General features: G+C 51.7%; 3 protein-coding genes across 12 annotated transcripts in view; 1 reads left to right on the top strand and 2 right to left on the bottom strand.

Annotated features, from left to right (window-relative positions):
- The window catches only part of GGACT (gamma-glutamylamine cyclotransferase), a 48160-nt gene extending 31460 nt beyond the window's left edge, over positions 1-16700 (top strand). For 5 of the 7 annotated variants that reach the window (XM_043892493.1, XM_043892492.1, XM_043892494.1 and 2 more), the window contains 3 exons: positions 5426-5478; positions 15277-15425; positions 15780-16700. In XM_043892493.1, coding sequence (XP_043748428.1) covers positions 15364-15425; positions 15780-16221 — 504 coding nt within the window. In that variant the 5' untranslated portion in view covers positions 5426-5478; positions 15277-15363 and the 3' untranslated portion in view covers positions 16222-16700. The remainder of the gene's footprint in view (positions 1-5425; positions 5479-15276; positions 15426-15779) is intronic. The other 2 variants (XM_043892497.1, XM_043892499.1) reach the window with 1 other exon arrangement.
- LOC122687061 (translation initiation factor IF-2-like) lies at positions 2213-13959 on the bottom strand. 2 transcript variants are annotated; one of them, XM_043892491.1, is made up of 3 exons: positions 13645-13959; positions 13368-13413; positions 2213-3139 (listed from the first exon to the last, which is right to left on the bottom strand). In XM_043892491.1, the coding sequence occupies exon 3, from the start codon at positions 3124-3126 to the stop codon at positions 2365-2367; it is 762 nt and encodes a 253-aa protein (XP_043748426.1). In that variant the 5' UTR covers positions 3127-3139; positions 13368-13413; positions 13645-13959; the 3' UTR covers positions 2213-2364. The 2 variants fall into 2 exon arrangements, with proteins under 2 accessions (XP_043748426.1, XP_043748425.1); XM_043892490.1 differs by lacking the exon at positions 13368-13413.
- Positions 16701-17732: 1032 nt separating the features above from the next.
- The window catches only part of PCCA (propionyl-CoA carboxylase subunit alpha), a 346757-nt gene continuing 341067 nt past the window's right edge, over positions 17733-23422 (bottom strand). For all 3 annotated transcript variants that reach the window (XM_043892480.1, XM_043892481.1, XM_043892482.1), the window contains 2 exons: positions 21144-21221; positions 17733-18079 (listed from right to left, as the gene is read on the bottom strand). In XM_043892480.1, the coding sequence (XP_043748415.1) occupies positions 18011-18079; positions 21144-21221 (147 nt within the window). In that variant the 3' untranslated portion in view covers positions 17733-18010. The remainder of the gene's footprint in view (positions 18080-21143; positions 21222-23422) is intronic.

Genomic DNA, 23422 nt, shown 5'->3' with positions numbered 1-23422 from the left:
CGGTCGTCTTCCAGAGTCTTCTCCCCGAATTCATTCTGTCCCACAGTGTCGGCCCCTGGCTGCCCGCCTGTGGATCCTGGAGCCCTGGGTAGCTGAGTTCGTGTCCCCCACGTCTCCCGCCACCTGCTGTGGCCCGGCCCCCTTGTCTTGGGTGATGCAGGCCCCTCCGAGGTTGGCAGTGGCTTGGCTTTGACCTTTGAACCTCTTGTTCCTCCAAAGCTGTGAAATACTGCATTAAATATAGGGGACCTGGGCCTAGCTGGGGCCTCAGCTGCATTTGTTACTATTTTATTCATTCACTTTGGGGGAGGCTTGACTTCTAAAATGGTTATTTAGGAGTTGTTTAAATGGGTCTATTTCTCTTCTTTCTGGGAGATTTTGTTAGCACACCACCTATAAGGGAATGGCTTTGTGTGTTGTTTCCTAATTGTTCTTCCGTGCTGCTTCTAACTTAAGTTGCATTTCCAGACCCCCATTTCTCATACAAGAAAGCAGTCAGAAACCACTTTAAGTTAAGCATTTAAGCCTTAAAATGTTTCTGAAAAACAAAACCTTTTAAATAGTCCACTAATGGGTAGTATACACCATTGCTTTCTGCCCGAGTTGTGTCCGAGAAGGAAAAAAAAAAAAGATCTTTGGGGGCATACAGAGTCTGGGGGACCTGCTGGCTCTGCAAGTGACGGGGCGGGGGAGGGGGGCAGGGGGCACAAATGCAGATCCCTGACTCCTTCCCCAGTGATGGGGGGCTTGCTGCTGGCAGAATAAACATGTTTTGAGCAACTGCCAGCAAGCAAGTTAAAAGCTGCTCCTCTAGCAGGCCTGCAGAACAATATCCTGAGAGGCAAATCATCTGCTGCATCTCCTGGTATGGCCACGGTGGGAAGTCTCTGCTTGGTTGGCCGCCAGTGGACAGGCTCCGGGTGGCTCATGACAGCTGGCGAGGCCTGAGTCTTCCCCCCAGGCCCCGGCCCGCAGAGGCCTCTGCATCCTTGGCGACACCTCAGACTTCTAGCCCCTCCTTCTAGCAGCCCAGGTAACAGCCTCAGAGAAGTCTGTCTGGTTGTGTTGTATGTGGGGTTCCAGAAAACAACGGAATTTTAAGGGAGGCCATTGCAAAGCTGTTTTAGAGCTACTCAATGCTGGTGGAAATTCAAAGGGAAGTTTTTGCTATTGATTAGGGATTGTGAAGTGTGTTGAACTCAGAGAAAAATATAAACTGGTAATAATTACAGGCAGAGTGGCCTACAGATTGCCTTCTTTCCATGATCCCACTGAATCTTTTTTTTCAGTCAGCTTTCTTTGACGTATAATTTACACACAAGCAAACTCTCACATTAAGTGCACAGGTGGATGATTTTGCCAAATGTATGCACCCATGGAACTGCTCCCCTGGTAGAGATAAGAAGACCCGCCCCAAACACACACTGGTCTGAGTGCTGTCCCTGGAGGGTGGTTTCTTAGGTTCTGGATGATGGCCTTTCATGGTGCATGGACGCTCTGCCTGACCCGTGCCTCCGTGTCTGGCTTCTGAAGGAGGCGGCAGCAGAGCACCAGACTGGATGTGGCTTCCCTAAGTCTGCACCCTGGGCAGCATCTGAGCCTGTGGTTTTTGTGACAAAGAGAACATGAGAGATTCCCAATAGGCTGAAGGCTGCAGGGTCTCCCTGGGAATCTGGAGCAAGAGGGAAACCCCTTGCTTTACTGCAGCAAGTATTTATTAAGTACCTACTGCACGCCCTGAACTGTGCTGGGTGATGTGGGAAGCATGAAGAGAATGCTAGACCCTACTCTTGAGGAGCGTTATGGTTTCAACAGTTTAGAGAGAGTGGTTCCAGGCAGAACAAAGTGCAGAATGAAAACATGGGGTCCCCTGTTCAGAAGCAGGGGAAAATGCTGTTAAAGGTCTTGAATAGGAAGTCTTTTCCTTTCTTCAGTCTCTCTTGATTTAACCGTGTTTAGCCGCTATTTTACATTTTGTTGTGTGTTATTTTACTATTATGTTAAATTCTCAGCCTTGAGTTTATCCTTTATCTTTATATTGGACAACTTCAGTTTTAAGTTTAAATGCAAATAAGTCGCTCAGTCGTGTCCGACTCTTTGTGACCCTGTGGACTGTAGCCTACCAGGCTCCTCCGTCCATGGGATTCTCCAGGCAAGAATACTGGAGTGGGTTACCATTTCCTTCTCCAGGGGATCTTCCCAACCCAGGGATCGAAGCCAGGTCTCCCTCATTGGAGGCAGAGGCTTTAACCTCTGAGCCACCAGGGAAGCCCAAATGCAAATATAGGAACATTTACTTCATATGTGGAATCACAGAAATGACAATATTTTGTAACTTGTGCATACATACATATTTTATTCTTGTCAGAACTGGAAACTGCCCTGAACTCTCTCACCTGCATTGATTTCCCTTTTCAACACGTGCAGGCTCTGCGGGCAGTCCGCCGCCGGCCCCCAGTGCTGGGCCCCCAGAGATCGAGGACGGGGACCGGGGCCTCTGCGGGTCGCCCTGCCGTCCCTGTGCGTCTCCCATGTGTGGCCGGCCTGCTCCGGGAGGGCCGGTGGAAGGAAGGGGGGCAGGCTCTCCTGCCGGTGTTGGCGTGAACACTGCCTCCTTCTGCGTTCGGAGCGGCCTCTGCCAGGAAGGGACAGGCGTCCTCTCCGGGCTACCCCGGGCGTGCATGGAGATGCCGCCTCGGCCTCGCTCCGAGCCTTGCTGAGCCCCCTCGCGGGTCCACCAGGACTCCGCCGTGCGCCGCCGGGGCTGTGCGGAGCTGCTCTCCGGGCCAGGAGGCGGCAGTGCCGGCCCGGGCTTGGCTCACACAGCGCAGGTTCGGAGCAGATCGTTAAGGGTTCCAGGACAGGGGCCGCCGCACGTGCTGATCCCCGGCAGGCTGCCTGCTGGGTGCTCCGTGCCTGGGGAGCGCCCGCGGGGGCCGGAGGGCTCAGGGAGGAAGTGGAGCTGGCGGGGTGTTCCGGGCCCTGCTGCCCGGCGCCCCCGCGGCTGGGCGTTGGTCTTGTTCGAGCCTGGGCGGGAGGCCTCGAGAGGGCACCTGGCAGTCTCCGCCGGGCAGGCAGGAGGGGCGAAGGCAGGTCTGCAGCTGCCGTCTGTGTCCCTCCCTTCATCTCTGTCTCCTGCCTGTAAAACAGTGAGGTGGGGAGTGAGAATGAGCGCATAGGTGACGGTCTAACCCGGGCCACACAGCAAAAATGCCCTCAGTCCTGCGAGTGGCGTGTTTCCCCCCAGAGCCGCAGGCGCGCCCGCAGGTGGGGCCTGGCTTCCTGGGGGTCCGGCTGTGGGCGGGACAGGCGTGGGTGCCCTCCTGGCGCGGGCCCTCAGCCCCCTGCCCTCCCCGAGGCCTCGGGCACGGACCCGGCAGCCCCGCCGGCCTGGGGCGCTCCCCGGGCGAGGGCCACCTCGTCTCCCCGGTGCTCCCTGTGTTTCGGAGATGGCATCGGTGGTCGTTAGAGTGGTATTAAGTTTTCTTTAGGAGTGTCTGGCGTGGGCAGGGCAGGACGGCGGCCCCGAGGGGCGAGGGGACCCGGGAAGGCTGAGAACCTGCGCAGGCGCCTGCCAGGACGCGGCCTTGCTGGCACGTTTCCGGGGTCTCCGGCGGCGGCGGCAGGAAGCCCGGGGCTGTCGTGAGGAAAGCGGGCGAGGAGGGGCATCAAAGCGGCCGCCGGCCCGGGAGGGGCGGCCTGAGCCGGGGCAGAGGTCGAGCGGCTTGTTTTCCCACCTGTTTCCTACAGCCCTAGGAGCTGCTGAGGGATTTCCGTGTAACTGGAGCAGACACTCAGGCGTCTCTCGGGGGAGAGGAATGTTAGAGGGGGGAGGGCGGTGCCCGAACAAGAAGACGAGCACACATCACACGCGCGTGTGACTGAGGCCCGCGGCCACTGGTCTGGGGGAGCCGCGTGTCACACACGAGGTCGACCGAGGAGCGCTGATGACACGGCCGCCGGGGAGGCCGCGGTGAGTGGCGGTCCCCAGGCTGCCTGCCGCGGTCCTGCGCCCAGCCGGCCGTGGCAGAGCCGCTCCTCGGGCCGTAACTCTCTGCGACCCGAGCGAGTCGTTGCTCCTGCCTTTTCTAGCGCGCTCTGATCCAACCCTGACGGCAGGCAGTCGGTGCTGTTCATGGCTTAAGGATTTATCACTTAGAAACCATGACACTTAGACCTTACTGTTTTCTCTAACTCTGCAGCATTGCCTCATGTCATAAAATATTAATCCAGCATGAATATTTTGTAGAGACGCCTCTTTTCTAAAGGTTGTTTTCATGTTAGACGCTGGTGTCCATTTACGTCGTTTTGCAGGATTTAAGGAGAGTTAAATATTAGCTTTTTTCTATTTGGTTCACCTGGCATGTGTGTGTTTCTAAATATGGTCCCGGTGTGTACAACAGTTCTAATTCGTAAACCAGCAGATTAAACTCTTGAGTGAAATCCTGCCTTTTTACACTCTTGCCACCAGGTGGCTAAGAAAAAATATTAGGCAGGAAAAAAAGCAACAATTATGTGAAGGACTCATAATTACTTTCAATTTCTGCTTCAGCAATGAAATAGGACACTCTAGATGGACTCTGTTTCAGTAAGAAAACTGCTGAGTAAGTGACAGAGGCATTTCAAGTAGTGCCAGACCAGATGGACATTTCCATGAATGTTTTTGTTTTCTTAAAGATTGACAATGTTAAACTCACCAAATTTTGCTGAAGTTAAACTTTTTGAGACTCTCTCTGAGCCTGTTCCACCTCTGGGCTGACCCCTGGACGTCCACATTATTCCTGACCTGTTGGACTTGAGACAAGGGTTTGGCTTTTGGGCTTCAGGATTCCCAAGGGGAGGGTGACTAAGTCCTGATCACAGCAGGGCCTCCTGGTCCAGGCTTCATACATCAGTAAAGTTGTCTGCAGAAACACTGAGTTCATTTAGAATCTGCTCTAAAACCCCCAAAAGTAAGACGCACCAAGTTGAATGTTAATTCCTGTGTGTCCCTTTTCATTGATTCTTTATATTAATGGTAAGATACTAGAGGGAAATCTATGCATGGGGGTGGTGACATGACAGGGTAGAAACCCCTTCAGGCTTCTCTTCATGAAACAAATGCATCGATTAAAGACCGCACCACGTGACAGAACCCTGCCCGCCCCCCCACTGCTGCAGCGTCCTGACCGTGGACCTCGTCCAGTGAACACACAACCCCACCAGTTTCTCACCAGTTGCTCCTGTGGCCGCTCCACTTCTGCGCCTTCCGCTTTGCCCTTCAGTGCTCTAATTTATTAACTTTGACAAGTAACCTCTTGGCTGTACAGGATTTTATTCGCAATTCATTTTTCTGATTCAAAGTGAACATGAGTGCCTTAATCCTCTAATGGGAATTAATTGCTTGTTTCAGTGCTTAACTCTGATCCCTTCTCAATCCCCACAGGGACGAGGCTCTTCCTGAAGGATCTGTGTGTGTTGTTCAAAACACAGTCAAAGGTAATGATGTTTTTCTTGTGAAGGGAGCCAGAAATGCAGAATATTAATTTTTTTTATTATATAAGTAGTATTCTTAAACTAATATTAAATGGGATATAATTCAGTAGAGAAAATGTAGAAAATTAGAATTCTTTCCTTCTATCAGGCTACAGTATTTCCTAAAAAAGAAGGTTGACTTTTTATTGCCAGGTTTTCTTTTATGGAAATAAGCCAGCCTCTTCTGCAGAAGAAAGTTACTGAACTGATTTTCTACAGAGTTGGAATCAACACACTGGCCTACCCATGATCATTTCTATGTAATGTCACCTTCCCGGGTATTGGCCTTGGCTCTACAAAATTAAGGTCATGACTAATGTTTGATTCCCCTTTCCCATTTATTATGTAGAATATTCCTTTCTGTTTGATTTGTAAGGGGCTTCCTTGAGAAGAATATAAGCTAGCAGATATGTAAGATCTTGCTATAGGAAGCAGTTGGAGTGGAGAACTTCGGTGGGAATACAGTCACAGGGAAGAGGGAATTAACCTTCACTGGGTCCTGAGGCCTGGCACAGTCAGGAGAGATTAGCTCTTAGGGAGACAGATGAATGAATGCAGTTTTAAACAGCAGGCACAGACGCTCAGAAAGTTGAACGTGCCCAGAGACCACATGTGCCAGGTGGAAGAGGCGGGAGTTTGATTCAGGCCCGTCCCCGTACCACAGTGCCCTTCAGTGGGCCGACCCGGGAGCACCTCTTTCACGTTAGAGATGAACAATCTTCAGTTGCTCTGGAAAAGCCCACACGGCTCACCTACACCTCCAGTGTTATTTTCTGAACCAAGTCCTTACACTTCATCCCAGACTCCGACCCTAACCCAGGGCCGTGGAAGGACCTCCGTGGCAGGAGGAGGATGGAGTGGGAGACACAGTAACGTGTGAGTCTCAGAGGGCAGTGCCCCCTTCCATAGTGGAGGCGCCACCCCCCGATGCTGGCGCCTCCAGAGGGGCCCGGTGTGTTCCTGACCGGACTGGATCCCAGGCGTGTTCTGAGGTAGCCCTGCCTACAGGCTGGGAGGACCTGACCAGTGTAATAGTCTTTGCACGTGTTCTGTTGGCTGTGACCCTCACAGCAGTCCTTGGAAATCAGCTGAACGTGATGGACAAAGACCAGAGTATAGGGCAACAAGGAACTTGAAAGAGAAAAACTAAACCCAAAGCTAGCCGAGGAAGGAAATAATAAAGGTTAGAACAGACATGAAAAGAGAAAAATCAATGAAACCAAGAGTTGGTTTTCTTAAAAGAGCAAAAAATGGACAAATGTTTAGCTAGATTAAGAAAAAAAGACGATATAAATAAAATCAGAAATGAAAGTGAGAACATTACAACCCATTTTACAGAAATGAAAAAGATTGTAAGAGAATACTTATGAATAATTGTATGGCAATAAATTGGTAACCTAAATGGATAAATTCCTAGAAACACGCACCTCACTAAGACTGAATCATGATGAAACAAAAAATCTGAATAGACCTATTACTAGCAAGAAGATCAACTTGGCAATCAAGAATCCCTCCACAATGAAAATATGAACCAAAATAAGAAAATAAGAGCTTCACTGTTGAATTCTACCAAACATGCAAAGAGAATCAGCACCAGTTCTCCTCAAACTCTTCCTGAAAATTTAAGAGGGAACACTTCCAACCTCGTTTAGTGAGGTTAGCACTACCCTGATAACCAAAGCCAGAAAAAGACACTATACAAAAAACACAAACCAGTATCTCTGATGAAAACTGATGCAAAAATTCAAAACAAAATACTGAGAGAGAATTCAGTGACACATTAGAAGGATTATAAACCATGACCAACTGGGCTTTACTCGTGCAGTGCAATGATGGTTCAACATATGAAAATCAGTCAGTATATACCGTAGTATAATGTACACTACATTAACAGAATTAAGGGAAAAAACACATTTGAATTGATACAGAAAATCATGTGACAAGATTCAACACTACCTCATGGTAAAAACATTTAATTAGGAATAGAAAGAAATTAATTAGACCGTCCTAATAAAGCCTGTATACAATAAACCCACAGCTGACAGACACTTAGTGGTGAAAAAGCTTTTCCTCTAAGATCAGGAACAGACAGGGATGTTTGCTTTTACCACTTATTTTTAGTATAGTGATAAAAGAAAAAATAATAATAGACATCCAAATTAGGAGGAAGTGGAATTCTCTCTGTTCATGTGATCTTATGTAGAAAATCCTAACATTTCCACAAGAAAACTATTAAGACTAGTAAATGAATTTAGCAAAGTGGCAGGATAAAATAAGTACACAAAAATCAGTTGCATTTGTATATATTAACAATGAACACTCTCCCTCCAAATTTTCCACTTACAATTACATTAAAAAGAATAAAACACTTACGAATAAACTTAACCAAGGAGGTGAGAGACTTGTACACTGAAAACTACAAAACATGATCAAAAGAAATGAAATAAATGGAAAGACATCTCATCTTCATGGATTATGACTTAAATTATTAAGATGTCAGTACTACCTAAACAGATTTAATGTTCTTGTCAAAATTTCCAAATAGTATTTTTCTTTCAGAAATAGAAAAATCCATCCTGAAATTCATATGGAATTTCAAGGAACTGCAAAAGAGCAAAGCAATCTAGAGGGAAAAACCAAGTTGGAGGCCTCATGTGTCCTGATTCCAAAACATACTCCAAAGCTACAGCAGTCAAAATAGTGTGATCCTGACATTAAGGCAAATTCAGTTGGACGCAATGAAGAGTGAAAGTCGCTCAGTCATGTCCAACTCTTTGTGACCCCATGGACTATACAGTCATGGAATTCTCCGGGCCAGAATACTGGAGTGGGTAGCCTATCCCTTCTCCAGTGGATCTTCCCAACCCAGGAGTCAAACTGGGGCCTACTGCATTATAGGCGGATTCTTTACCAACTGAGCTATCAGGGAAGCCCTATTGAACACAATAGAGAACCTACAAATAAATCCTTAGATGTATGGTCAAATGATTTTTTGACAAAGGTGGAAAGACCAATGGAGTGAAAGTTTTTTTCAGCTGTTGGAAAACTGGGTATCTATATGCAAAAGAATGAAGCTGAACCCCTACTTTATCTACATGATACACAAAGATTAACTCAAAATAGATGTCTTCAACATAAGAACTAAAACTATAAAACTCAGGAGAAGATACAGAACAGGAGCTTTATGACAGTGGACTTGGCAGGGGTTTCTTGGCTATGACACCAGAGCTATAGGCAGTAAAAGCAAAAGTTGGGTGACATCAAAATTTAAACTATGTGCAGCAAAATACAAAATCAACAGAGTAAAAAGGCAGCCTATGAAATGGGAGAAAATATTTGCATATCATATATATAATAAAAGGTTAATATTCAGAAGATCCAGATAACTCCTATGACAACAATGAAAAACAATCTGATTAAAAGCCAGGCAAAGGACGTGGGGGGGTGGGGACCGGGAGGGGGGCACATGTAGACCCGCGGCTGACTCATGGCAGCGTGTGGCAGAGGCCTCCACAGCACTGTACAGTGATCAGCCTCCAACCAACAAAAATAATGGAAAAAATAAAAGCCAGGCAAAGGACTTGAATAGACATTTCTCCAAAGAAGATAGAGCCAACATGAAAAGATGTTTAAAATCACTAATCATTACAGAAATGCAAATTAAAACCCACAAAGAAGCAAAATGAAAAGACAACCCACAGCATGGGAGAAAATATTTGCAAATGAAGAAATCAACAAGGGATTAATCTCAAAAATACACCAATATCAAAAAACAAAAATAGGCAGAAGACTTATACACTTCTCCAAAGATGACATACAAGTGACACATGAAAAGATGATCAGCATCACTAGTTATTAGAGAAATGTGAATTAAAACTATAATGAGGTGTTACCTCACACCAGTCAACATGGCCATCATCAAAAAGTATACAAACAATAAATGCTAGAAAGGGTATGGAGAAAAGGGAAGCCTTCGCTGCTGTTGGTGGAAGTGTAAACTGGTACCACAACCATGGAGAACAGTATGGAGGTTCCTTAACAACCAAAAACAGAACTACCATATAATCTAGCAATCCCACTGCTGGGCATGTATCTGGAGAAAACTAACTCAAAAAGATACGTGCACCCCAGTGTTCACTGCAGCACTATTTACAGTAGCCAAGACATAAGCAACCTAAATGTCCCATTGACAGAGGAATGGATAACGAAGATGTGTGTGTGTATAAACATATGGAATGTTAATCATAAAGAAGGAAATAATACCATTTGCAGCAATAAGAATGGACATAGAGATTATCATACTAAGAAAGACAAATATATGATGTCACTCACGGACTCTAAAATATTATACAAATGAACTTATTTACAAAACAGAAACGGACTCTCAAGTTTTGAAAATAAACCTGTGTTTACCAAAGGGGAAACTTGGGGGAGGGGGGTGATAAATTATAAACACAGGATTAACATATACTACTATATATAAAATAGATAACCAATAAGGATTTACTGTATAGCACAGGGAACCCTACTCAACATTCTGTACTGATCTATATGAGTAAAGAATCTGAAAAAGGATGAATATATGAATAACTGAATCACTTTGCTATATACCTGAAACACTGTAAATCAATTATACTCCAATAAAATTTTTTTAAAAAATCCTTAATGAGATACTACCTCACACACCCCTTAGGATAGCCACTATTTATTTAAAAGAGAGAGAAAGAGAAAGGGAGGGAGGAGGAAGGAAATAACAAGCACTGGTGAGCCTGCAGAGACACGAACCCTTGGGCACTGTAGGTGGGGGCATTAAATGGTGCAGCCGCTGTGCAGAACAATACAGGGGTCCCTCCACAAGATTAAACGCAGAATCACCGTATGATCTAGCAGCACGTTTCCAGGTTTATATCCAAACAAGTTGAAAACAGGATTCTGTAGAGATCTGTGTACCCATGTTTATGGCAGTATTCTTTGCAATAGCGAGGAGGTAGAAGGAACCCAAACATTCATCGACAGGTGGACGAACAAAATGTGGCATCCGCATATGAGTATCATTCAGCCTTAATTTAGGAAGGAAATTCTGACACACACTACAGCATGGGTGAACCCTGAGGACACCATGCCAAGTGAAATAAATCAGCCACAAGAAGATAAATACTGCCTGCTTTCACTTAAATGCGGTACCTCCTGTAGTCAAGGCTCATAGAAACCAAAAGCAGCCTGGGATTGCCAGGAGGGAGTCACTTCTACAAGACCGGAAGTTCTGGAGACGCTTACAGTGGTGGTCGCAGCGGTGTGACTGTACGCGGTGCTACTGAACTGTACCCTGAGAAATGGCTAAGATGGTGACTTTCACATTTTGGGTGCTGTACAGTCTTTTTAAATCTAAAAATCAGTTCCTTCTCTTATTTTTTCTCTACCTCGGGGAGTGGGGGGCGGGGGGAGAAGAGTCGAGAGAGGTAGGTCCCTGCTGCCACTGCAGAGCCTGCGGCCTTCCTGACCTGACCTGACGGGTCACCCAGACGTCCAGCGCACCTGGGCCCAGCTCCAGCTCCCGGTGCTGACCCGGTCGAGCTCCGGGCGCGGAGCCCCCCACCTGAGCCACTGTCTGCGTTCCCTCGCGTGTTCAGCAGGGCGGACACCACCCCTCTTAGGGGCCGATGCGGCTGCGCACGCTGACATCCAGGCTTTTAGCGCAGGACCCGCAGAGACCCAGCACCACTGTGAACGCGGCTGGGAGTCGGCCAGCCCTCCTGGGCACGCCGTCCTCTGCCGTCTCTGACCAGACCTTCTTGCCCTCCCCCTCCTCCTGGGTGAAATATTCCTTTTCTCACTTTGTGGTTGAAGCAGCCTGTGCCGAGAACCTGCTCCGTCCTGGCGCCTCCCCGCTGTCCCTCCGCAGCCCAGGCCGCTTCCGGTGGCTCCAGACGGCGCCGCGCTGCCTACCCAACCCATTCCTGCCGCCCCACCTCTGCTCCAGGCACTCTCCTGCTCCCTCCTGGCTCCTCTGTTTGAAGCTGCCTGTTAACGAGTCAGTCTGGCTCCCCTGGGCCTTCTCACCGGGCAGGCGGTGTCTCGTGTGCCCCTGGGCTCAGCCCGGGGCCTCGGGGCGCGCAGCCTGCTGCCCGCTGAGCGCCACGCAGCCTCGCCCTCTGCTGCAGCCGCTGCCTCTGGTCCCCTGCTCAGACCTGGCAGAAGCCAGGTCCCCACCACCAGCCTCTGTGCCCACGGCTGCTGATCACTGGCTTTCTCCTAGCAGCCTTGGTGACACACGCATGTCCCCGGTACCCTGGTAAACTCTTCTCGCCAGCCTCCCCACAAGCAGCCACGCTTCCTTCCTGTCCACCTTGAGCCTCCGCGAAGGCCTGGGGGTGGAGCCCGGGGCCTGTGACGGAGCGCCCGGTGGTGCAGCAGAGGGAACAGGTCCCTTTCTCCCTGCTTTGTCCCCAAGTGCCACCGCCATGACCCCTAAAGACAAAAGATGAGAGAGCGGACACAATTCTGGAAGCCAGCACAGAGACAAGTGGTGACTGACGGCACCCAGGGGCCCGGAAACCTAAGTCCCGGCGGGGAGCCAGCCGACCAGGGCCCTGGACACCAGAGGGTGAGGACAAGGGGTGGGGGACAGTCTGTGCAGGGAGCAGAGACCCCCTCTGCCCTCTCCCCAGCAGGGGGAAGGGTGGGTTACTGTCCAGAGAGGCTTGGTACCGGGGGTCCAGGCCCAGCTGAAGGCGGGATGAGGGGGCGCCCTGAAGACCAGGAGGGCGGAAAGGCCACCAACTCGGGGATTCAGTGGTTAGCCAGGCCCCCGCCAGGCTCCCCCCACAGCTTCCTATAGAGCATCTCACTTTTCAACATGAAAGGCCAGCCAAGGATTACTGAGACATTTGAAGGAACCCTCTCAAAGAAACAAAAGAGGAATTTCGGAGAAGGAGCGGCAATACAGGGAAAGATAAAAACTTGAAGAAATTCACAGTAATTAATATCATCCCAAGGAGAAGAGATGGTATTATGCTGAGAAAGAAACAGGATGATTATGACAGGAGGGAACAAGAAAAAGATCCTGGAGATAAACATCACGGCAAAATAGTTTTAAAAATAATAGAAGTACTGGAAGGTAAACTAGACTACAAAGAGACAATTGGGAGATTAACCCAGGATATGCACCATCTGAGTTCAATAGATGCAGGAAGGAAGGAGAGGGATGAAGCTTCCTGGTATCCACGATGATGAGTCTTCAACCGGAGATCTGTGGCACAATGAATGGAAAAACCCACATGGAGGGTCCGCACTGTGGGACCTCACAATCCACAGGACAGAAGACCACCCTAGGAGCCTCCCGAGAGAAGAGCCTGCTTCTGTTCAAAGGACGGTGGGTCCCACCTGCCTGGGCGGCTCAGCATGGGTTTGGGACACCAGTAGACAAAGAAGAGATGCCTTTAGAGTTCTGAAGGAAATCAGTTCTAGAATTCTCATCCTCAGTTCAGTTCAGTCGCTCAGTTGTGTCCGACTCTTTGCGACCCTGTGGACTGCAGCACGCCAGACCTCCCTGTCCATCACCAGCTACCGGAGTTCACTCAAACTCGTGTCCATTGAGTCGGCGATGCCATCCAGCCATCTCATCCTCTGTCCTCATCCTACGTACACTATTAATTGAGGCTGGTAAAGAAGAAGCTTCAATTCAATGAGGGAGTTGACCAAGAAGGGGCCGTGGCACCCGGGGACGGGGCTCTGGGAGAAGCCTGGGGGTCCGGGGGCACCATAGACCCAGGCCAGGGCAGGAGGGACACTGGGAGCCACGGCCCCAGGGAAGAACAGAGGCGACGGGTGGTCAGGGCGGAAAGGATTCTTACCGTGCTCTCAGAAATCATGAGGCCGAAGGACGGACTGTCAGAGAAACTTGAGCAAAGCACAAAAAAGAAGAGAGGGGGAAAAACAACCTGAAACAATTTTTAATTCAAAGAAAAACAAAAAGTTGTCCAAGAAAGGAAATTAATCATAGTACACTGTATGCTTTATCTGAGAGCAGTGTTTACATAGTTGTGATGCTGAACTGAATATGGACTTGACCAAAATCTGTGATGTGAGCCTGGTGGGGCTGAGTGACAGGCGCATTTAATGCAAACTCACCGAGCACGCGATGTCAGTTGCTGCGCCTTCCCCGCGTCCCCGAGGCAGGAGGCTTAGACGACTTCCTGGTAGCCCAGGAAACCGAGGTCCAGAGAGGCGACGTGGTTTGCTTAAGGCCACACAGCTGGTAAATGGCAGAGCCAGGGATTTCAACTCAGGCAACTTGGTTCCGAAGTCTGTCCTTTAAACTAACACTGTGCTCACCTGCTTTGGGGTAGGAAGGCAGACGGTTTAAAACATCAGGAAGCTGCGGTACAACCAACAATATGGAGATATTAACAAATAGCAAATGCAACAGTCGAGAGGCTTAACCGGGTCTCTGCAAGGGAGTGGGAATGGGTAGAGATTTTATTCTTGTAAAGTTATTTGACTTTACCTTATGGACACATTGGGCTTCCCTTGTGGCTCAGCTGGTAAAGAATCTGCCCGCAATGCGGGAGACCTGGGTTCAATCCCTGGGTTGGGAAGATCCCAGGGAAGATCTTGGAGAAAGGAAAGGCTACCCACTCCAGTATTCAGGCCTGGAGAATTCCATGGACTGTACAGTCCATGGGTCTGGCCTGGAAAATTCCATAGACTATATAGTCCGTGGGGTCGCAGAGTCGGACACTGAGCAACTTTAAATCTAATCAAAGAGAGGGGACGCGGGAACTCGAGGGCTCAGTGGAGCAGCCCCCCACCGGCCAGGCCCAGCTGTGCAGCCTGAGTCCTCACCGACCTGGAACTCGGGCCGGGAGGACTGGGTGGTTTCCGGCGCCCTTTCGGCTTTTCTCGTTCTGTGGTTACCAGGAGGGGCCGTGGTTTAGAGAAGAGGCGCCAGGAGAGAGCAGGCTGGGGCGGGGGAGGCCGGCGGGGCGGGGCGGGGCGGGGGGGCGCTCGGTGGGGGGTCACCTGGGAAGGGAGGTGAGGGCCCGGCAGGGCCCGGGGTCAGGCTGGGGGGGGGCGGGCCGCAGGCCACCAGGGTTCTGGGGGATGGTCTGGCGAGGGTGGGAGCGTGCATCTGGGTTCCACCTGGAGTTGCTACGGAAGAAATGTGCTGGAAGGCGGGGCTGGCTGGTCCTCCCCGTCCCCTCGGCAGCAGGGGGCCTATGCTGCCCCCTCTCCCTGTACCCCGAGTCCAGGTTCTCACTCACACCCTGACTTTCAAACCCGTGCAGCCGCCCCGGCTGCCCCCCGACGCCGGCCTGGCCTCCCCGCACCATTTGGAGCTCAGCCCTGTCAGATCTCAGCCCTGCGCCAGGCGGGCAGCTGATGCTGAGGCAGCGGGGAGGACGGGCGGGCACGAGTGGGCAGCCGTGTTCGCCGGGGCTCTGCCCATCCGCCGCAGACACCCTGAAGAGACGGGGCGAGGCCCGGCCCCCCAGACCGGCTCTGGTTTGCTGGGAAGAAAGCCCCGTCCTGCGCGTGTGACTTCCCTGAAGGCCACCCAGCCACGTGGCTGGTGTCTCTCAGTGTTTGGCGCGTTGGGGGCGAGCGGGGCAGCGGGATGCCAGTCTCAGAGGAGGGGCCTGGCCTCCGAACTTCCCTTTCTGTTTCTGCGTGAGTCCCTTGCACCGATCACTTTCGGTCTATTATGTAATGGAGTCTGGGCCCAGACCCAGGAGGGGGTAAACACTTACCTTCTCGTTGCAGCCGAGGCCGCCGTGCTGAGTCCCAGGCTGGCATCCTTAACCTCGGGGACCCGGAAGAAGGAAGGAACACAGCGGTGCGGTGAAGGTCATGCCAGGGCCAGAGTGTAAATGGAGCGCTGAAACCGGAGCTCCCTGTGGCACCGACAACAGGTGATTATTATATACAGGTGCACACACAAATACACCTCTGCAGATGTATGTGGTATGAGCGTGCTAATAAGCACAGCACACACATACATAGCTATGTCTATACGTGTGTATATATTTCTGTCTGCTTATTATTACTTGTTTTTCTGTAATACTTGTTTCAAGTCCTTTTATTGAAAACTAACTTCTCCATGAAACAGCAGCCCTGCGGGGCCCAAGCCCCTAACAGACTGTCTCCTCGAAAGTCTGGTCTCAGAGCCGGCCCCTCCCCCGGGACCCCGTCCGTGAAGGGCGGCCGCTGGGGAGCGAGCCGGCCGCGCCCCCCCGTGACCTGTCCACCATCCTCTCTGCCCGCAGCTCCGGCTGCCTGGCCCCCGTGTTCGTGTACGGGACGCTGAAGACGGGCCAGCCCAACCACCGGGTCCTGCTGGACGGCGCCCACGGGCGCGCGGCCTTCCGGGGCCGGGCCCGCACGCTGGAGCCCTACCCGCTGGTGATCGCGGGCGAGCACAACATCCCGCGGCTGCTGAACCTGCCGGGCCGCGGGCACCTCGTGGCCGGCGAGGTCTACGAAGTGGACGAGCGGATGCTGCGCTTCCTGGACGAGTTCGAGGACTGCCCTGACATGTACCAGCGCACCCGCCTGCACGTGGCCCTGGAGGGCGCGCGCGCGCCCCTGGAGTGCTTCGTCTACACCACGGCCACCTACCCACCTGAGTGGGTCCACCTACCGTACCTCGACGACTACGACTCGCAGGGGAAGCACGGGCTCCGCTACCACCCGCGGGAAAACAGATGAGCCCCGCGGGCGAGGGAGGCCGGGGACCAGCCCCGAGAGGCCGCGCTCGCTAAACGAGGGCGCGAAAACACCCCTGGAAACCGGTACTTGAAACAAATACTCGATCTGTCAGGGGTGGGCAGGGGAGAACACCTCTTTTTCAGTGGCAGCCGATTTCCCAAATAATTTGGAGGTACTGATAGCAAGACTGTTTCCTGAAATCTGTCTCTATGCTGCTTTAGAAAAACTCAGGACTTTAATTCCCCAAATGACATTTGAAAACTCATCCTATCATGCTTTTCTGATTATGCTGTTTTTTTTTTTTTTTTTTTGCTTTGCTTTAATCTGAAGATAACATTTAAAATGAATATCAAGTCTGTGTGTGACAGCTAGATTTTAACAGCCCCACTGTATTGATTCTGACCTGTAGCACTGAGAAAAGAAAAACTTTTAAAGCTGATTTTAGACATATCAATGTAATAAAATAACCTCAAGAAACACATGCGGTATTTTAGAGTTCTTTTGAATATATATGACATCATTCTTCATAATTTTTTAGATCAAGCTTATGTAGAGATGATTAAAGATATATCACTTTGAGAAATTGAATATACAAATATTGGTGCTACTGTCAGCCCTCTTTCTGAGTCTGTGCGGTGGCAGAGCAGCTGAACACCCCGATTTCAGACAGGCTCAGGGGAGCCCTGCCCCACGAGGGAGCTGCCGCGGGGGACGAGCTTTTCAGAGAACCAACGTAGTAGTAATTTGTTCTTCAGGCCTGACAAAAAGCTTTGCTTCCAAACACAAACAGCACTTAAAATAATTTTAGCACGCACGAAGTACCAATTACTACCCACCTCCATCTGATACTCTGTCAGGGGGGCCTCAAGGCCGCGCACGACTCCGCCTCTGCTCACTCACCACCGAGTAGAAAGTGCATCCTGAGGATTCCAGACCCGACGACGACGCGGCTGGTCCCGGGGAACCTCGTTCTCCGTCAGGAGCGCGCGCTCCCATGTCGACTTAGCAGCAGACTGAGATGACTGGACTGCATCTGCTCCAGAAGCTCCACTGTTATACTTAGCCCTTCTTTTCATAATTGGAAACTCGCTTCCCAGAAACACAAAAAGGCGAGGATGGGAATCCGCTGCGGGGCTCTTCAGCCCCCCCACCACCACTGGGGCCTGGGAACCCTGACTGGTGCCCGCACTGGTGCCCTGGGAGGGATGGGGGTCTCCCCCGCGGGCTCAGGGGACCCACACTCACTGTCAGACCACCATCAGTGCTGTTCCAGCTTCTGGAGATCATGACTAGCCAACCACGAGCGGGCCTCAGGGCCTCAAGCAGGATGAAGCAGGTAATGAGATTACAAGGTGGCAAATGCTCATTTAATGAAACCGAAGGCAAAGAACTGGGATTTATATACATTTTTTAAAAGCATCCCGATGAAATGCCGGTATTTTAAAGCCTACTGGCACAGCCCGTAGCCTCTTATGTACATTGTCTTCATGCAAAAAAAGGGCAAACTAATATTTAGACAAATGCTCAGTTTTATTGATTTCATTTGGACACTAGGAAATCTCACAGCAGAAGTACAAATCATATGTACAAGTATTTATATCAATAAAAAATTTCCATTGGTGATTTTTTTGGCAGAACGTTGGTTTTGACTATATGTGGAGTAAATATGACCATGTAAAATCTGCCGCACAGGGGTGTTCCTGCCGAACGCCTGAATAAATTGAGTGTGAAAGAATAATAATACAAATGGCTAATTAAATTGGGTGATGACTGAAAGGCTATAAATACTTCATTCCAGTTCCACGAGCAGGTCTCCTTCTCCAACTGTGTCTCCAGCTTTACAATGTACCGATTTCACCTTAAATTTAAAAAAGAACAAGAAGAGGGGAGAGTAAGAATTACTAAGCAGACCAGGAGGAAGCAGTCTTGTCTGGCTCTGGAAGTGAAGGCGCAGCCGGGCAGGCGCTAGAGCAGAGGCACAAGGCGGGCGGCGGGCGCCCGTCCAGGGGACCTGGCTGAGGGCGTCCTCGGGTGGCTGCAGCCCTCGCGGCTCCTAGACGCCGCTGCTCCCCGCGGTGCTGCGGTCCTCTGCACCGGGCACCCCGGGGCCAAGGCCGGTGGGGACGATGCTGGGTGAGTCTCCACCCCCGCCTCCTTTCTCTCACAGGTTCCGGTGAAGAAATGCTCCCTCAGGGTTAATGGTAGGAAAAAAAACAAAACCAAATCCAAACCCCATGCACAATTATCCGTGAGTCAGAACAGGTATTAATCAACAGCAGAAGCACCCCGGCCTGATCCGAAGCGTCCTGTGAAGAGAAATGAAGTTCTCAAAACGCGGGTCGAACCCCGTGGCTCCCACAACGTCACCTCCGTGCCCTGATTTCTCCTGATTTGTCAGCTTTTGCTTTCCCAGATTTGTGTTCAGTTAAAACTAGAGACAGCCCACTTGGCGGTTCTAGCCTGGGCGTGAGGATGAATTAGGTTAGAAGTAGGCATGAGGTTAGAAGTGACAGGCTGTCTGGGCAAGCGGCAAAAGGGCCAGAGCTGTGGGGTTGGGAACCCTGGCCTGCGGTGGCGAGAGTGGCCTGCATCCCGAGCTCCAGCCTGGGCCTCTCGGGAAGAAGAGAGCCGATGCAGCGACACTTGGAAGGCCTCGTTCCACGGGGCTGTTTGCAGTGAGGTGGCTGCTTTTTTTCAACCTTAGATACGCAGATGACACCACCCTTCTGGCAGAAAGTGAAGAACTAAAGAGCCTCTTGATAAAAGTGAAAGAGGAGAGTGAAAAAGCTGGCTTAAAGCTCAACATTCAGAAAACTAAGATCATGGCATCTGGTCCCATCACTTCATGGCAAATAGATGGGGAAACAATGGAAACAGTGACATACTTTATTTTCTTGGGCTCCAAAATCACTGCAGATCATGACTGCAGCCATGAAATTAAAAGACACTTGCTCCTTGGAAGAAAAACTATGACCAACCTAGACAGCATATTGAAAAGCAGAGACATTACTTTGCCAACAAAAGTCCGTCTAGTCAAGGCTATGGTTTTTCCAGTGGTCATGTATGGATGTGAGAGTTGGACTGAACACAGAAGAATGGATACTTCTGAACTGTGGTGTTGGAGAAGACTCTTGAGAGTCCCTTGGACTGCAAGGAGATCCAACCAGTCCATCCTAAAGGAGATCAGTCCTGGGTGTTCGTTGGAAGGACTGATGCTGAAACTGAAACTCCAATATTTTGGCTACCTGATGCAAAGAGCTGACTCATTTGAAAAGACCCTGATGCTGGGAAAGATTGAGGGCAGGAGAAGGGGACAACAGAGGATGAGATGGTTGGATGGCATCACCGACTCAATGGACATGGGTTTGAGTAAGCTCCGGGAGTTGGTGATGGACAGGGAGGCCTGGTGTGTTGCAGTCCACGGGGTCGCAGACAGTTGGACACGACTGAGCGACTGAACTGAACTGGCTGCTTTTTAAGGTCTGGAGTCTCTGGTGTTTTGACAGGCTGTGTCTGTCACAACGCTGTGACTCCAGAGTAGAGGGCCTGCTTCCACTGTTACCCGGGCCCCGGGAGGAAAACTGGCCTCTCAGAGCAAGAACCGCCAGCCCCAGGCAGGGCCGCTGCTCCGCCCTGGGGGGCGGGCCAACGCGCAGGCTCACCTAGAGCCCCTCAGCACCTGAGCGCGGCGGGGAGGCCCCGAGAGACCCGGGCCCTGGAGACAGCAACCACGCGCACCAGCGGGCTCCTGGCTCCCTCAGGGAGCTGTGGCCGCGTTCGTTTTAGGATCAGATCCCCAGCCTGGCACACTGGCCCTTGGCGTGCATCTGACACACATTCTGGATCCCCCAAATGAGGCCAGGCTCTCATCATGAAGGGAAATCTCCTGACAACAATGCAGCGTGCATGTCAACCAATCCCGAGGAATGCATAAAACAATTTTTACAGGAGCAGAAACCAACACATTCTTGTTCACTTCTTAGAAAGGAATCGGGTATGGCAAGAAGAATTCCCCTGGAGCCCAGATCTCACCAGGCTCTTCGCCCCAAACTGGGAGGAGACTGGGAGCAGTCGTCTGAGGCCCCCTCTAGCTGGGCCCAACACCAGGCCTCCGTCCTCCCGGCTGGGGCGGGACTGGGCGTCCCCTTGGGCCTGGTCCCTGAACATGGGTTTCATTTGCTCTGCGGGAGGCGGACGGAGGCCATGTCTGATGCCAACTCCACGGGCAGCCGACAGTACCTCTCTGCCAGGACACCCACCATCCCCAAGGCTCCAGTGCCCTTCCCGGGAGTGACCACAGCGCAGAACATGGCCAGTCTACACTGCTGTCCCCACACACGACCCACGCCTCGCTCCGCTGTGCAGTACGTCCAAAGCAAAACACCCTTCAGAAAAGGATCATTCTGCTACAAATGGTGCCTTTCAAGTCGCAGGAAGAATGATGAAGTTACTCCTTATAAGGACTTTTCTATTTTCTTTGACAGAAAGTACATTTAAGAAGTTTTACTCTTAACAAATCTCAGTAATACATCTCTCTCTTTTTCTTTCCCACCTCCCTGAATCGTGAAGTCCCACATGTGTATGTGGGCCTTTCAGCTCCTCTTGATCTAAAATTGAATTGTTCTCTTTGTGGAGAAATTATCTTGAAGAGTTGCATTAATTTCTGCAATCTCTAAAAACCATTTCCTGCTGGGTCACCTACGTCTCAGATAACTCACTGCCTCTAAGACAGATGTAAACATTAAAAATTAAAGACCCCTTAATTTGAAAGACATTAAGGTGAAGAACAATTGTTCTTCAACCACCCCCTCCCGCACCCCAGACGTCACACAGACTCTCCAGGGCCCGACATCTAGGACTCCAAGGTGGAGGCTCCGCTTGCCATCACAGCCGCCTGGGCTGGCGGGCCCTTGGGGACGTACCTTGCCAGTCTTCCCGGCCGTCATACTGTTCTGCATCTTCATGGCTTCAATCACACAGATTTCCTGACCTTCTGCTACCTGGAAAACGCACAAAGAGTGGACAGGCGTGTTCAAAGCATTCGAATTTCCCAACAATGTTCAAGAGGGAGGCCATTGAGAGTCTTCCTCAAAGCTCTGAAATACAATCTAAAGGGCACCAAGAGTCTCTTAGTACTTGGGAATCCCCTGGTGGTCCAGGGGTTATGACTCTGCGCTCTCACTGCCAAGGGCCCTGGGTTCCATCCCTGGTCGGGGAACTAAGATCCCACAAGCCATGCGGCCAAAAAAACAAACAAAAAAAAGTCTCTAATACTTTATATTCCAAGCACATCTTTGGGGGACCACAGACAAAGGCCGTTCCCTTGTTAAGTCATCATCTGAAAACCATCCTTGACAACTGGAGGTTTTGGGTGCTGCTGGTGGGGCCTTCCCCGGGGAACCTCTGAATCAACTTCTGCCAAAGAGATGTGGCAGAAGCAGAATGTCTTCCGCTTAATCGAAACGTCCAGAATGAGCACATCTCTACAGACAGAAAGACCTGTGGTTTGCAGTGGCAGGAAGGGGAGTACATGCGGATGGGTGCAGGGTTCCTCTGGGGGAGATGAAATGTTCTAAGGCTGACTGTGGTGATGGCCACACAATTGTGTGAAGAGACGAAACCACTGAGGTGCATGCCTTACGGGGGTGATTGTTTCGTGTGTGAACTTCATCCTGGTAAAGCTGCTATCAAACACGGCCTTTCTGTCTAGAGCCCTGGGGAGCTGGGAACAAGAGCCGAGCAGGTCACAGGGACACCGTCCCAGCCTTTGTAAGACCACCGGGTGGCCCCCGGGAGGGAGCACTCCTCCAGGGAGGGACCCCGAGCGCCCGGCCCCTCCTTGCAAGGGGCAATGGTTGCTGTTCGCCAGCCAGCAGGGGGGAAATTCAGGCAGGGCTGCCACATAAACCCCTGGGGCTCAACCTGGGACTCCCACCCAGACGTCGGGGTGGATAAAGGCCCTTCTGGGCCTTCTCCTTTCTCTGCCCTTGACGGGACAGCACCAGGAGCTGCGCTGCATCTTTCTCCTCTCTGTGGAAAGAGCCCGGCCACCTTGGAAATGGGAGAGCTAAACCTCCGGGGCACCCGGCTCTCTGGGGCGCTGGTGGGCCCCCTGGCCTGGGGCTGCTGGACGCCGGTGCCCATCCCGCGTGGCAGAAGTGCCCGAGAATGTTCCTTCCCCGAAGTCGCCCGACAATCTCCGAGCTCCCGCGGTCCCCCGCGCCGCACCGGCTGTCTCCCTGGCACCAGGACCGCCTGAGCTGGTGCGTCCTCTCTGCTGCCCTGGCACAGGAATGTGGGAGGAGAGGGGATGCCAAGCTTGGCGGCTGGCACGGAAGCTGGAGAGCTGGGCGGACACGCAGCGCCCGCGGCCCTCCATGAACCACCAGCGCCTGCCTTACAGAGAGCCGAGGGCAGCTGCGGGGTTCATCTCCACCACGTGGGGGGCGTCAGAACGGCCAGCCCGCAAGGCGGCGGCATCTCAGAGCCTTCTTCTCTCTTTTCAGAGGCAGGAGGGACCCGGCGAGATGGGAGGGTCCCCGCTCGCACACCCCAGGGGGCCCAGACCAAGGCTCTCAGAGGCCGAGGGGCCAAGGCTGGCCGCACATGGCGGCGTTCCCACCCAGGACGCGTGTTCCGGCCTCAGGGCCCGCGGAACTTTCTGGAAAGTGAATCTGAAATTCAGCAATGGAAATTCCGTCCAAAAAATAGTGATGGGTTCTCCGCCTCTGGGCTCTGGGAACTCCTTCCTCACAGAGGGAACAGACCCCCCCGTCGCCCCCCACCCCGTGGGGAGCCACGCACACTCGCCTGGCACCCTCGCCCAGCTGGGCTTCCTTGGCTGGTGTCTGAGTGCCCAGAGCCCGCCTCTCTGTCCTTGGCCCCGCGGGCATCTCTGGGGCGGGCACCAGGGTGCCCCTCCGGCAGCTGCTTGGCACTGCCGGCTAGACAGAGCCCCTCACCAATGCTCCACGGGATCTTCCAGAAAGTGAACCCGCAGTTAATGCGACTGAAAAAGAAACGAAGGAAGCCGGGAGATTTCTGGTGGTCGCCCAGGGGGCGGAGACCAGACAGCCGACGGCGAGGCCCAAAAGAAACGCCTAGAAGGGCGGGGGGACCGGCCACAGCCCCAGTCCAGGCTCAAGCTGGCTACGCTGGAGGTGTAAGCAGGGCCTTGGAGCCTGGGGGCAGTGGAGACAGC

This window comes from Cervus elaphus, chromosome 30, assembly GCF_910594005.1.
Source record: "Cervus elaphus chromosome 30, mCerEla1.1, whole genome shotgun sequence".
Classification (NCBI taxonomy): Eukaryota; Metazoa; Chordata; class Mammalia; order Artiodactyla; family Cervidae; genus Cervus; species Cervus elaphus.
Note: the sequence above shows the minus strand (reverse complement) of the source record. Positions and strands in the feature narration are given on the sequence as shown.